The sequence below is a fragment of the Elephantulus edwardii genome, unplaced genomic scaffold (assembly GCF_000299155.1).
Source record: "Elephantulus edwardii isolate Elephantulus edwardi_28Jun2011 unplaced genomic scaffold, EleEdw1.0 scaffold00030, whole genome shotgun sequence".
Taxonomy (NCBI): domain Eukaryota; kingdom Metazoa; phylum Chordata; class Mammalia; order Macroscelidea; family Macroscelididae; genus Elephantulus; species Elephantulus edwardii.
Window position 1 is genome coordinate 4,973,944 of NW_006399780.1, and position 16,130 is coordinate 4,990,073.

At 40.7% G+C, this 16,130-nt stretch overlaps 1 protein-coding gene and 1 pseudogene across 1 annotated transcript in view; one reads left to right on the forward strand and one right to left on the reverse strand.

Annotated features, from left to right (window-relative positions):
* The window catches only part of GRTP1 (growth hormone regulated TBC protein 1), a 111,963-nt gene that overhangs the window by 50,934 nt on the left and 44,899 nt on the right, over positions 1 to 16,130 (reverse strand). Inside the window, exons 4-5 of the mRNA XM_006883958.1 lie at positions 13,280 to 13,404; positions 8,859 to 8,955 (exon numbers count right to left, since the gene is read on the reverse strand). Of these exons, the coding sequence (XP_006884020.1) occupies positions 8,859 to 8,955; positions 13,280 to 13,404 (222 nt within the window). The remainder of the gene's footprint in view (positions 1 to 8,858; positions 8,956 to 13,279; positions 13,405 to 16,130) is intronic.
* On the forward strand, positions 3,257 to 4,567 carry LOC102856815 (annotated as a pseudogene).

The window sequence follows — 16,130 nt, forward strand, 5'->3', positions numbered from 1 at the left end:
AAAAAAAAAAAAAGAGTTGGGCTGACAACCCAAAGACAGCTGGATCAAACACAGCAACTGTTGCTCAAGAGAAAGATGGGTAATCTCCTCCTATGTGATTTACAGCCTTTGAAAAACCACTGGAAGGCCAGCAATGAATCAGTTCCAACTCCACAGCAATGAGTTTTAGTTTGTTTGTTTTTGAAAGTAGCCCTGATGGCACAGTAACTAAGCACTCAGCTGCCGCCGATGCAAAGGTTGGAAATTTGAATCTACCAGCTGCTCTGTGGGAGAAAGATGAGGCACTTTGTCAAGCTTAAACCCAAAGCCCAAACTCACTGTCTTAAGCCAACTCTAACTTACAACAATCCTCCATCGTGTTTCTGAAGTTGTAAATCTTATCATGAGGGGACTGTCTCATCTTTTTCCTGTGCAACAGCTGGTGGATTCAAGCTGCCTACCTTTTGGTTAAAAGTCCAACAATTGGAAACCCTATGGGGCATGAGAACAGAGAAAAGACTCAAGTTTCAAATTTCTTTCTTTTATCTGGATCCACAATCCAAACCTCTGGTTGCCAAGAAATAAAAATACGTGTTGCATTGGGAAAAGCTGCTACAGGGGACATCTTTAAAATTCCAAAGAGCAAAGATGTCAGTTTAAAGACTTCACTTGATCTAAGGCATGGTATCAGTTGCTGTTTGATGCATCTGATCCAAGCCATGGCATTTTCAATGGCTTCATATGCATCTGAACATGAGACACTGAATAAGCATGAGAGAAAAAGAATGACTTTGAACTGTTTTAATGGTAAAGAGTATTGAATATCCCATGTACCACCAAAAGAAGACACAACTCTATCTTGGAAGAAGTGTAACCAGGGTGCTCCTTATAGACTTCGTTTCACAGACTTTGAGCATGTTGTCAGAAGAAGCCAGTTCTTGAAAAAAGACATCATAGTGGGAAAGACAGGAAAAGAGAGGAAGATTCTCAAAAAGATGGTCTTTATTTTATTTGGATCCACAATCAACAATGATGGTAGCAGAAGTCTACCATCTGGGAAAAACTGCTGTCAAGAGACCTCTCCAAACTTGTAAAGAGCAAGGATGTCAGTTTAAAGACTATGGTGCACCCGATACAAACTATGATCTTTTCAAATGTTTCCTATATATCTGAAGGTTGGTTAATGAATAAAGACCAAAAAGAATCGATGTTTTTAATACTATGGTGTTGGTGAAGAGTACTGGATATACTGTGGCTGCTCAAAGAAAAAAAAACCAACTGTCTTTTAGGAAGTGCAACCAGAGTGTTCCTCAGAGGCAAGGATAGTAAAATTCTGTTTCACTTACTTTAGACATATTCTTAGAGGGAACCAATTCTTGGAGAGAGACCTCATACTGCGGTGAAAGGCAGCTAGTCAGAGAAAGAGAAGAGCACCCTCCACAGTGGGCTTGAGCATAACAAAGATACCAAAGATGACGCAGGGTAGGGCAAGGCTTAGACTGAACCTTCACAGGGTCGCCGTGGCCGCAGCTGACAAGATGGCAGCTAACAACAACTTACTAGAGACTGATCTCCTTTTCCAACTAACAATTTCCTAGAGACTCAACAAGCCTGATCTCCTTTTCTGGGGACAGCCTGACCTGAAGGAGTGTTTTCTGATCCCTCAGGAGGAGGCTGCTCATCTTTCTCTCAAGGAAAGCTGGTGGATTTGAACTCCGTGCCTTTGGGATTGCAGCACAGCTTCCTACTACTAGGCCACCAGAGCTCCCTATACGAGTCTTTATAAAATGCTGTTTGAGATGTGTCACTCAGCCTGCCTTCCTTCCGCCTCATGCTGTCCCATCAGGATGCTCTCCTACATTCTTGGTTTTCCAATACTATTAGTATGAGGTCAGTGTAGTATTCTTGTTGCTGCTTTATCTGGACCTAATCTTTAATGATGTCATTTATGTGCTATTTTACCAGTGAGGGCACATGCATAGGTTTTAAATTTTTTTTTTCTGAATGAAGCCTTTCATACCATCAGTCATAGACACTGTCTTTTATCACATTAATTGCCACTGATTAATAAATTATCAGTACATAAGTTTTAGTCACATAGCCATAGGTGTAAATTCCAGTCACTTAAATTCTCTAAGTGTTAGTTTCTTTATCTGGAAAATAGGTTCACAATAGTTGTGTCTTCCTCTTCACCCAGTGTATCTATTTATTAATTTTTACTTTCCTCTCACTCTTTTCCCATCCCTGTTATCCCTCCAAGATTGATTTTATCTGTGTGTAAACCACTCCTTAAATCTTACACCATAATTTTCTTTTTGTGACTGACTCATGTCACTCAGCAGAATTTGTTCCTGATTCATTCACACTGGACATGGATGAATCACAAATTGTTGGCTTTGAGGAGATCACTAAACCTCACCAACCACCAGTCATCCATCACTTGCCTACGCACTTTGCAGGGTGCGTACTGCCATTTGCAACTACTTTTGTCTGCTAGGTTGAGTATAAAGTGAATTTTAAGTGGTATTAGAATCATAGCTGGAAAACGATTGAAAGTTGCACTTGCTTGCAGGTTCTCTCTCACCAAGGACCACATCAGTTAATTTTCTTCCTAAGGCAATTTCTTTTTGTTGTTGTCATCATGCTTGACAAAATACAAAGCAAAACATTCACCAATTCAATTGTTTCTACGTGTATAATTCAATCACACTGATTATATTCCTAAATTGTGCAATCACTCTCATCTACCTGTTCTGAATTATTCCTCCTCTATTAACATAAACTCACTGCCCCGTAGGTCTCTAATCTTTCCAGTTGCTGTTGTCAATTTAATCCCATATACAAAATTCTTTCAAAAGCATAATGCTCAAGGTGGACATTTTAACAAGTTAGGCTAAAATACTATTCAGTTTTAGGAAAACTTTAGAAACATTTTTTTTGGTTTGTTTTTAAGGTCTAAACATTAACAGTTTTAGGGATCCAATTACCAAACTAAAAACTGGGGCAAACTTAGGAGCCCCACGCTGTGGAATAGAGACCATCAAATATAACTGATGCCCAGTCGACAGAGGATAAGTAGATGACTGGGACCTCTTAAAAATGAAATATTTCCATGCATTAAAACACTTCTCCAAAATGGTAAAATGAGAACCTAGAACCTACAGATCAGGAAAATAATATTTGGCAAGATACACCTGACAAGGGACTAACTCATGTCTAAAATTTACAGAAAACTCCCGGCGGAGTGTTGGGCTCGGGGCCCCCGAGACACCCCGGGATGTCGGTGGCCTTTGTACCGGATTGGCTGCGAGGCAAGGCAGAAGTGAATCAAGAGACTATCCAGCGGCTCCTGGAGGAGAATGACCAGCTGATTCGCTGTATCGTGGAATATCAGAACAAGGGACGGGCAAACGAGTGTGTCCAGTACCAGCATGTGTTACACAGAAATCTCATTTACTTGGCTACCATTGCAGATGCCAGCCCAACTGGTGCTGAAAAACCAATGGCATAATCTTCCAGTTGGCTGCTGGGAAGAGTAATTGACTGTAACCCATTTCCTACGACGTGGAGACAGAATGATTACCATTTCAGCACCTTACAACACAAAATTTCTCTGACCCTTTAAAAATGTGAAAACGTAGTACCAAGTGAGCCAGAGTTGGTGACCAAGGAGCTCTTTCAGATGGACCTGTATGCGCTCGCTGCTCGGGATTGAGGGGAAGGCAGCAAAGAGGTGAAGAAAGCATCCCGGCAGAGGATCCTCTCCTGCCACCCCAACAAAAACCCAGATAAGATAATCCCAGAGCAGCTGAACTCTCTCTCCAGCTTTCTCAGGCCTTGGAAGTACTGACTGACGCTGCAGCCTGGGCTACATAGGACAAGGTCAGGAAAGCCAAGAAGCAGGCCGAGGAGAGGACCCAGAAGCTCAATGAAAGAAGGAAGAGAATTAAGCTTGACCCGGAGGCCCGTGAGCAAGAGGCCAGGCCCACGGGAGCGCGGCAGGGGAGGATAGCCAGAGCACCAGGACAATGGAGCAAGAGATCAAACACCTCTGCGAAGGAAGAGGGTTCCCAGCAGCAGGAGGAACAGCAGAAGCTGCTCAAGAAACAGATCCCCCAGGACTGTGAACACAGGCTGAGAGGAAAAGCAGAAAATACTGAACACAAAGGAACCCCTAAACTAAAATGGAAGTGCCAGGAGGATGAGTCAAAAGGTTTCAACTCCAGAGACGCCCTCCTGCGGCTTTTGGAGAAGTAAGGTGAAGCTCTCCACCTGGCGTGCTCCAAGAAGGTGGGCACTGCAGTGGTGGAGTTTGCTACTGTGAAGGCCGCAGAGCTGGCTGGCCCCAATGACGTGGGCCTGCTTGAGAACCCTCCGAAGATCTCCCAGTTGGAGGGACAGCCCCAGGGTACGACGGGCCCCAGCCACCCAGGACTGTCACAGGGCTCAGTGCTGTCCGAGAGGGACTGGGAGAGCCTCGTCACAATGGCCATGCGGCAGGCAGCTGATCGTCCAGATGCAGGAGGAGGATGAGGAGGGCCCCCCAGCCCCTGCCTCTGGCCCCTCCCACCTTACAGCCCTTGTATAAAACATCACAATAAACAATTTTTTAAGAGAAAAAATGTGGGGGAAAAATGAGTCAAGGAAGCTGCTAAATTAATGTTCTTCTCAGTTCACATATTAATAAATTCTGTTCTTCGCTGTTAAAAAAAAAAGAAAACTCCCAATGCTTTAATAAGAAAGAGTCAAATTAGCTAATTATAAAATGAGCAGAGGACATGAAAAGATACTTCACCAAAGAAGACATTTAGCTGGTCAAAATACATGAAGGGATGATCAAGGTGATTAGCTATAGAGAGATGAAAATCAAAACAATGAGATATCATCTCATCCCCCAGCAAAAATAGCAATGTTCATTAAGACATCCAGCAACAAACGCTGACGAGAGTGTGCAGAGACTGGAACGAATGCTTAGACACTGCTAGTGGAACGTAAAATGGTGCAGCCACTATGGAAAGCAGTTTGGTACTTCTTCAGAAAGTACAAGGACCCAGAGTGTATGAAACATAATATGAACGAAGAATAGTGTGAAACACAACTTATCTGAACTTTGTGAGCAAACCAATATAAAACAAACAAAAAAACTGTAGACTCCATCTAACTGACATTTACAAGAATCTCTAGTGGTAAGAGTCATTAATGCCTTGACCTAGAAAAGATTTCTCACATCCTAACAAAAATTTTGAAAGAATTTATTTGGAGCTGTCTCTTGACCTTCAAAACTCATAGATCATTTACTTAGAGGTACACAAATTTGACCTTGCTGATAGGGCTGGACAGTATGAATTACAAATATAATAATTTGTCTTTGTTGCTTATCCATATGTGTCAGTTGTTTCTAACTCTTGATTAAATGGTTATTGTTTAAAATAATAAAGTTTTTTCTAATAAAAAAAAGTAAAAGGAGAGAGATCATTTGACCCAGCAATGCTACTACTAGGTATTATTTCAAAGAAATAAGAACTGCAACACAAACTAACATCTCACACCCAGGAGGTTGGCACAGGATAGAGTAGGATTTAGGGCTCTTGTACATACGGTCGCTATGAGTCGCAAGCAACTTGATGGCACATAACAACAACAACATACATATTTTAAAAACATATGTGGTATTTTTTTTCCCTTTGCTGCTGGTTGTAAAACTCAAGACAGCCTCATTTCCACTGAGTCAGACTCATCCCTGACCATCTAGTGGGTTTTCAGAGGCTATATAAATGGCACAGAGGAGACTGTCCATCTTTCTCCTAACAAGCAGCTGGTAAATTTGAGCTGTTTGACTATGGGGTTGGCAACCTAACTCCTTAACCACTAGTCCACAAGAGCTCCCTATAAGCATCAGACGTGACTTTCGTGACTAAGCTATGCCTATGTAAATGCATCTACCATGCAGCTTTTGGCAGTTTAACTTTACACAGGTGTAAAACTTAGGGACAGCAATTACACTAATCAGCTGTGCAAATCTACCTATAATTAATGCAATGTTCCCATCACTGTTGACAGCTCTTTCCCCATCCCTCAAAACTAACAAACTTTGGTCTTTATATCTGCTTTTTCTTGACCTTCTATGTAAGTGAAGTCCTTCTGTGACTGACTTTTTTATTCAATCATCTTTACATGTTACATTTTATACATAGTAGCTAGGTATCTTCTAACCACTTTAGTACATCATGTTAATAATAAAAGCCAAGTCAGATGGCTAAACCTTTCATTTTTAATATCCTCTGGACAAAGCAAGCTAGAAAGTCAACCACTTTTACACAGACTCAAGAGTAGTGTTCCAAAATAAAGTAATTAGGACGCTGCTACACTTTAAAGCAGGGGAGGAAAACCAAGTTTCATTTTAGTGTTCCAGAAAAAGACATTTTCAATTAACAGCAACAATGACATCATAAAAAGATACTCTGCCTTTTGAATTTCTGAACATCAGTACAAATTAAAATAGTACTGGAAAGGAGCTTGGTGGCCTACTGGCAAGAAGCTGAGCTGCAATTACAAAGGCATGTAGTTCGAATCCACCAGATGCTCTGCTAGAGAAAGAGGGGCAATCTCCTCTTGTACCTGTTGGATCCAATTTGACAGTTCACAACAAGGGAAAAAAAGTATTGGAATCTTTTAAGGAAGCAAATCACTACATTCTTCAGTGTAACTGTGCTTCCTGATAGATAACCAGGTCCCAGCTGGCTCTGACAAAACCGAGGACCTGCATAAGGGTTAGACCCACTTAGAGGAGGGGTCATGGTACTTCCAGGAGGTGGAGTAATACCTGATCTTGGTTGATTTACTGCAGGTTGATCTGAAGCCCTTCCAGTTTGTGAGGCAGGGACCACAGTATAATTTAGCAGGCTGAGAAGTTTGGGGAGCATACATTTATGGAGGATAATTGCTCACCAGGTATGGTTATAGAGGTTGAATAGGCAGTGGTTGAGGCTGGCCAGAAAAAGGCGGGGGCCTGAGAAGTTGGTTGCTGGCCATATCCCTGGACCTGCTGAGGTTGCTGCAGCCCAGTCTGCTGACGATATCTTGCTAAATACTGAACACCATTCTGCTATGGAGGCGGAGCCGGGGCAACGGCTGCTGAGCACAACAACCAGCCTGCTGCGGGCACTGCTGGTCCAGCGGACCTTCCATCTGCCCTGCGTATGTCTGCGGCTGCCGGGCACCATAACCAGCCTGCTGCGGGCACTGCTGGTCCAGCAGACCTTCAGTCTGGCCTGCTTGTGTCTGTGCTCCTGTATATGGTGGCATCTGTGTCTGAACTTCTGAGGAGTAAGCTGCTGAGGCAGAGGAAGCACTGCTGCCAGGCGTTCCTGAAGGGTCTTCTGCAGGAGCACTGCGTGGCCTTGTAACTTGATCATCTATCTGTTAAGCCACATGCCAACAGGACATTTTAATATATTTCATCTTGGTTTTTTTAAGGGATCAAAAGCTCACATACTTGCTGCCAGAACTTGAGTAGACTGCTTTCCAGAAGAATCAGAAGCAGAAGGCTTTTCCTCCCCACCACCCACAGTATCATTTTCCAGAACATTGGCAGCAGGTCCTTGTTTTCCTAGTGCTTCCAAGCAATCCAAGAAGCGATTCACTTTATTTTGAAGTTCTATCAGTTCTCGACAGAGATATTTCACCTGATTTGATTCAAGGGACCCTGGCTGATTGACAAATAGTGTAAGTTTCAATATCCTACTGCATTGAATTGCAAAAAGAAATGTCAGAACTATCAAAAATTGTTATAACAGCGCCATTTTCATCTTTATACTTTATTGTAACTTCATCATTACTCAGAAGTTTTCCTCAGAAAACTCACTGCATCACTGGCACCAATTAATCATAAGTAATATCTTCATTATAAAGATTCAATTCAGCAATTCACCGGACAGTCTCCCCAAGTTGAGCTTTGATAATCAGCTTCCCACTTAAGTCCAACTGTCCATTCATGGTGGACACCAGGATGATCTGTATGTACAACTCTAGCGGAAGAGGCTTGCCGAGGCTGCTGCAACTGCCACCACCTCCCTGGTCTCCTCAGTCAGGACTGGTGCAAGATCACCTTTGAGCGTTGGGGAGTAAGAGGGAGGCTGTGGTCAGGACCTGTTTCGCTGCCCTTGGCAGCAGCCGCCTCACTTGACCGCCTAGCATGAGCTCAGTATATGGCAGGTGGGGAAAGCAGGTGTTTCATGTTCTATGCATATTACGGCATGTGGTTTCATTTCTTCTGACTGACTAGTGTTCAACCGCACTGATGTACCACATTCAGTTTACCCGTTCATCTGTTAATGGGCCTTCAGGTGCTTCCCATCTTTTGGCTCCTACTGTGATTTTACATTACACTTCATATTCTATATTTTGCTTTACTATAATTGGTGGTAAATTTCTTATTAGTAAACAACACAGAAGAACTATGTAAAAAGAGCAATTTTTCTCTCTAAACAGTAATAGTAATAGATTATAATTCACAAACACAGTAACAAAATTATACAAGTTTAATGCTCACAGATTTTTAATCTGGTGTGAAATATTTAACAACCAGAGTTTCCACTTGCTCCTACAAGTCTTGAGACAAAGGGGCACAGACAAGCTTACGGTCACAGGCACATTCAAACTGTAACACCGAGAGGTAAGAAAACACCACAGGGTCCAGAAACAACCAGCTACTCTCGCTGAGGCTAATCTACTGAATTATTCTTTTCTTCAACTGCAAAAAAAGATTTTAACCTAAGCTCCCAAACAATTCTATCATGTTGTCTTTAAATTTTTACTTGTCAGCAAAATTACTTTAATAACACCAGAAACAAAACAGAGAGTGGGAATTTTGAACATACCAGGTAATATTCTTCCAACAAGAGCATCCAATAGCCAAAAAGATTCTTCTTCATTCTTTGTTATAAGGATCAGGTAACCAGCTATAAAATTCATTCCCTGAAATTAGAAAAGGGGAGATATACAAATTTACACTGAATTTTAATACCTTGATTCTGTCATGATTTGGCTGACTCTTAAGTTTTAATTTCTTTGCTCAACCCTTGAAATTGGAATATCCTAGACTTATATTTTCAGTAGATCTTCAGAGATATTAACACATAAAACATGCTTGGTTTCTAAAAAATTTAATCTGATACACACTAACAATATTAAAATAATCAACAGAAGGTAAGTTATACAACAACTACTACCAGATATAATAAACACAATGAAAAACTTGATCTGACACCTGGAATCAACAAGTCAACTTTATAATGGAGACTATTTTGGAAAATTCTTGGCACATATTTGCCAGGGTGCAGGAGCTACCAGGAAGCACTGAAGAATACAAAATTCTTAACTGACAGAAGCAACGCAATAAACAAAAAGACCCAAACCCATTGTCATTGCCATTGCCAATTCTAACTCACAGAGTCCCTACTGGACAGAGCAGAACTGTCCATGGGGCCTCTAGGGCAGCAAATGTGTAAGACACCTGCCAGCTTCGTCTTTCTCCCACAGAGAAGCTGGTAGGTTCAAACCACTGGCCTTCTAGTCAGCAGCTGAGTTCTTTAGCTATTCCACCATTATACTTTTTGGAGAAGGAGTTGGGCCTGGGGGAAAAAAGCAATTAGGATTTCAAATGACTTTTATTTTCTTCTTGCTTATCTGCATTCACACACAAGGAAGATCATTTTCTAAAATAAGTATTTCTCTAGTAACAAGGGAAATAAAAAAACTTCAGCTTTTATAAACCAACTAGATGGATAACATGATATAAACTTTAGAAGAAAAATCTGCACAAAATAAAACTTTGGATGGTGCTGGCAATAGTGTAAATTATTCTACTCTGGAAATCAATGTGATAATGTACATAATGCATACACACATAAAAATATATACATACACATGCACACACATATATATACACACATGCACACAGAGCTTTTCATAAGCTCTGACCCTATGATTCCACTTAAAAAACAGACTCTAAGAATGTGACTCAGAAAACAAAAGCAATCTGTACATAAACAACCATGTTACTGCTCCCAGTGAAGGCAAAACAGATCTCCACAATTGACAACAGACGCTAATGAGCAAATGATGCTGCCAGAGACTGGGAGAAAGCAGGCGTATCGCTATCACTAATAATTAGACGTGGATTATGCTGAACCGTGGAAAGGCATGTGTACAGTCACCTTGAGCATGACAAGCAGGACACAAGGCAGCTCGTACATTACAATTCCATATATGTATCTGTATGTACACGACACACATGTATTTACACATACATATGTGAACAAAGACCAACAGAGCTCTTGGAATTGTGCTAATATTAAAGAACTGTGTGAGTGCCCGGCTACCACTGATGGCCATTCTGAAAGAGATCACAGGAAAAACTTCTAGATAGAGCAGGGAGAAATATGAAACAAAACTCAAAAGCAGAAACAAGGCCAGGCTTACCGTCCAGTAGAGACAATGGAACCCCTGAGCATCTATCTGGTCCTTAGTCACTTTTTGAATCCAGAATAAAATTCAACTCTGTGGGTCAACTTTCAGCCATACAATTGTTGATGTTGTTGTTAGGTGCCATTGAGTCGAGTATGCCTCACAGTGACCCTATGAACAAAATATCTGAACCCTGTTCTACCCTGTGCTATCCTCATACTCCCTGATACTCAACAAACAAACTACAGGCAGACCTATAAGGTGACTAATAACACAAAGAGGCACTCACTTTTTACACTAACTAACCATAGATGCTCAAAAGAGTGGCATTTGCCTTTATAAAAGCTGAGCTTTTTAGTTTCCTTTATTACTAGAGCAACATAGTTGTTTTAGAAAATATAGAAAAAACAAGAAAAAAGAATAAAAGTCACTTACAAAGGATAAATCCTAGAAGCAAGAAGAGACAGGACAGAAAGATTAATGGGAACGAAATTTACAAGGAGGAAAGGGGGAAAGTGCAATTACATTTTAGTTACTCTAATTAATAGCATAAAACAAAGTATGTTTGAATATTTGAATGCAAAACCAATTCCATTTGTAAGCTTTCACTCAAATTACAAAGAAAAAAAGGAGAAGTTGTGTAGGTTAAAAGGGAAAATATTTTACTGTTGAATTGGCAAATGTTGTGTTACATATATTTTTACAATAGTTTTAAAGTTATTTTAAAAATTCAAAAGAATAATAAGTGAAAAAATGGAAACATAATTTCTAGGTCCTTTTGCCCTTCCAATTCCTATCCTTCATTAATCCAATTCATTAACTTCCTCAGTCTTTATATCTAACGACAAAACAGTTTTGGCTTTAAATATTGCCATTAAGGAAAGCAGTAAAACATCCATTTAATGGATCCATCCTTATTCCTAAGGCAGTTTGGGATCAAGTTGTGTTTCTAACATAAAGGCTGGGAGTCTCTGGTGCTTCAAATCCACAGTGGCTTCTTGGGAGGAAGAAGGGCTATCTCCTCCTATTGGGATTTACAGTCTGAGAAACCCAAGGAAGGGCCATCAATTAACAGTTTCCCCTCATTCTTGAACAGGGAATAAGTTTTCCTAATTCCTGAAGCAGTGAGTTTTCCCTTATTCCTGAACATACATTAGGAGTAGTAAGAAGAGCTGAGAATAAGAGCGAAGAATGAACCCAACTTTAGCTTCATCTTTCTACAGATACCGCCTACATGTAATAGTATATTGTAAAAAAAAACCCAGTCTGCTCTGAATTAATTATTTAGGGACAATGATGAGTAGTCTCTATTACACTTTTTTGCTGCTGATCTTTTCAAAATGATTCGTTTCACTCCTTGCCTGCATTATCCCTCCATTTATCACTGTAATCCACTTCTTTGGCTTGTACCAAAGAGCAATGACAAGTACTATTCTACCAGGAAGGCAAGTTGCCTAAGCAACCTAAATTCTGCACAAAGGTTTATGCAAATTTTATTGAATGAATCAAGCACTCTCAGCTCTCTAGTCTTAAAAAGAAGTCTCTGGGTCATCATCCACATATAAATGTTAGATTGAAACTAAATGCCATTACGGATTAACTTCGTGCCCTCTCCTCTTATGAAATATCATACAGGCTGCTGTTTCTAAGAGCACATGGATGATGTGGCTTCAAAAGCAGAAAAAGCTACTTCTCGATTCTCCTGGCAGTTGTGAGCTTCATATCCACAGCCATGGAGACAGGTTATCATCTGTTTCTTCCATTGTGGATGAAAGGCAGACAGCATGCTCAAAAAAAAAAATAAATAAAATCATTCAGAGAGGCAACTGCTCTGCAGCTCAGGGCCCTGCCAGGACTCTGCAAAGCCTGCTGGTCAGTCTATGAAAATTGGCCACCCCCTGCTCACAGGTGGTCCCCTCTGCTCTCCAGCAGGCACAGACAATCAAGCAACAGCAGAAAACGGAAACGTTAAATGATTAATGCACAGGCACCTATAAAGAGAGCATCTGTGGTTTCTGATGTTCCTAGTTAGAGGTTCTTCTCGATGTAGTTAAAGTATCCCTTTCAATGCTCCCAAACTGGGACCATCTCACAAACTATGAGTTTTCCCCTTCTTTCACATGCTAATTCACACAAATACAGAACAAGACTGAATTAAATTAGTAGGCAACAAAACACACTGCACTCATTATCTTTAAATTAGAGAAAGATTTCATTTCCAGAATATACTCTCAAAGGATTAGTTCACCCCAGTGTATATACCGTGTGCATGCGCGCGCGCGCGCGCACACACACACACACACACCCCTACCTCTACCTCATTAAGGTAATTCAGACTCTGATTACTTTTGTATTCAAATAAATACTGTATTCACTTAATTTACTTTCTGCTTCATAACTTTCCACCTTCACCTGATCTCACTGCCTGTAACCTTGACATCAAGAAGCTGACCATAATAGACAGATTCTGGTGGCTGAGTGGTAAGGAGTTGTGCTGTCAACCCAAAGGCAAGCAGTGTGAATCCATCAGCCACTGGGCAGGAGAAAGATGGACAATCTCCTCCTCTGTGACTTACTTCCTCTGAAAACCTGCTGGCAGGTCAGCTATGAGTTGGTTCCAACTCAATGGTACATAACATCAACATTTCTCATGGGAAAAGTCAAAATCACGGTCTTTTTAAAGGCAGCATGACTTACGGAGCTTATAAATTGGATGAATAAGAATGTTTAACTTACACTTAGAGAATAACACTGTTGTAAATTTGAATGGTAACCACTATTTTCACCTTTCCATATACTGCATGTGACTGTTGTTGGTTCCTAGCATGCTTACCTGGCAGTACCCCACACGTTGGTTATGATGCCCGTATGCCAAAAGCACGTTGTACAAGGTTTTTTGTAAACAGGGATCTGCTGTTTTTTTGAATTTTACATTGTCAGGAAAGGTTCTGTTCATATCTATAGAGGAAAAATGCAAAGAAAGAATTATTGGAAGGACAATAATAGTAGACCGACCAAGGGAGTTCCCATGGGCTAGTAGTAAGGAGTTGTGTCATATCCACTGGTTTTTCTGCAAGATAATGGGCAGTCTTCTCCTGAGTGAGCCTCTTAAAATCCTCTGGAGGGTAAGCTATAAGTTGGTTCTGACATGACAGCACATAAAAACAATTAATGTTTACTCAAAATCATTCTTGACTATGTATCCCTAATAGAGATCTACAGATCTGACCTCTAAGTGCTGGGATTCCACTTAGCATTTAAGAAATGGTTTTCTGGCAGCACAGAGAGAGCCGAGCACAGAGAAAGCCAAGTAAGACAGATGGAATTTAAGTGAGAACTATTATTAAAATAATTAGTTTTGAAGCCTTGGCAGGAAGCAATGAGCCTCAGTGGGGAGCAGCATGCCTCAGCAGAGAGCAGCATGCCTCAGTGGGGAGCAGCAAGTCACAGAGGGATTCACTGTCCCCCACCCCCCAGGAGCAAGTAGGAGAGAGGAAATTTGAGTGAGGTACTTAGGGAGGATCTCTGCTGATTGCTGGCCAATTGTGGGACGCCTTCACCTTAAGCAGGAGGGAGTGAGATATCTGGAGTTCGACTAGAGTGGCAGACATAGTTCTCAAGTGGAAAACTAAGGCTTCCTGGTTTTATTCCATTCAGGTACCCCCACACAGACACTCTCCCCCATGTAGGTATGCCTGCATGTCTCCCCCCAACACCTGCATGCATCTGCATGTGTGCCCACCCTACATGCATCCACGTGGGCACCTACCCAACGTACATCTACGCACATGCGTGCAACCTTCTTTGGATCAGTGACATCAAATGAAGAACCAGCTATTGCCTCAGGCACAAAAAACTCTACCACAGCAATGTCAAGAAAGAAGCAGGCTACCTCACTTCCTACACAAGCCTAAAGCAAGATAACACCCTAAAAAAAATGATACCATATCAATGGATTTCCTGAAGCCAGAAAGTCTGATGGAACTTTCTGACACAGAATTTAAAAGAATAATGACTGAATATTTTCAATGGGTGAAAGGCAAACTTGAAGAATTACAGGACACTGCAAGCAAAACCCATAAAGAGCTTAAAAAAAATCCAAGAGATAAAACAAAAGAGGCACTAGAGGCACTGGAAAAATAAGAAACCATGATCCAAAATATGAGGTCCAATGTTGCAGATCCTGTCAACATGATGGAGGGATACATGAACAGAGTTGAAGAGATGGAACACAGAACCAGTGAAATAGAAGACAGAATGGTCACCACTGATGTGCTAAAGCAAAAAGCAGAAACAAAAAGGAAGAAAAAAGAAGAAAATCTAAGAATAATGTGGGACATCATCAAGAGAAATAATATGCACATCATCGGAATCCCAGAACAGAATTAAAGAAGCAATTAAAGGTACCCCAAAAGTTGTGGAAGAATTAGTAGAAGAAAACCTCCCAGGCATAATGAAGAACAAAAGAATATATATTCAAGAAGCTGAGAGAACACCATACAGAATAGATCTCAAAAGAAAAATACTAAGGCATATCATAGACAAATTAGGCAGAACCAAAGATAAGGAGAGAATTCTGAAAGCAACAAGGGAGAAACAAAGGGTAACCTATAAGGGAGAGCAGAGTAAGTGCCAATTTCTCAGCAGAAACCACGCAAGCAAAAAACAGTGAGATGACATATATGATCACTCAAAGAACACAACTGTCAACCAAGAATACTGTACCCAGAAAAACTGTCCATTAAGTATGAAGGAGAGATCAAGATATACCCAGAAAAACACAACCCAAGGGAGTTTGTAAAAACAAGACCAGTGTTGCAGGATACACTGAGAGACGTCCTTCTTACAGAGGTGCCATAAAAAGCATGATGGACCAAAGTAACTAGCAACAAGGTCAAAAAGAACTCAACAAAATGACAGCAATAAACCTTGCCTCTCAATAAGCACACTGAATATGAATGGTTTAAATGCACCACTGAAGAGAAAAAGAGTAGCAGATTGGATAAAAAAACCAAAATCCATCAAAATGATGTCTACAAAAGACACATGTAACAAATGAAGATAAAGACTGAAAATAAAAGGGTGGGGAAAAAATATACCAAGCAAATGGCAACTAGAAAAAAGCAGGAGTAGCAATATTAATCTCTTATAAAATAAATTTTAATGCAAAACCCATCACAAAGGACAAGGAATGTCACTATATAATGCTTAAAGGGTCAAGAGAACAAGAGGACATATTAATTATAAATATCTATGCACCAAATGAAAGACTTGCAAAATAAATAAAACAAACATTAACAAAACTAAAAAAGGAAATAGACAACACTACTTGGAGTAGTACTTGGAGACTTCAATACACTAATCTCAGGAAAAGATAGAACTACCATAAAGAAGCTCAACAAAGATGCTGAAGAATTAAACCATATAATCAACCAACTTGATCTCATAAATATTTATAGGCTAAGGCATCCACACACCCCCAAAGCACAGTACACCTTCTTCTCCAAAGTGCATGGAACATTCTCGAGAAAAGATCACATTTTAGGCCACAAGATGTTGTTGTTGTTGTCATGTGCCATCGAGTCGCTTGCGACTCATAGCAACCCTATGTACAACAGCCCTAAACTCCGCTCTGTCCTGTGCCAATCGCACTGTCTCTGACACTCCCATCCCAATTATCCCAG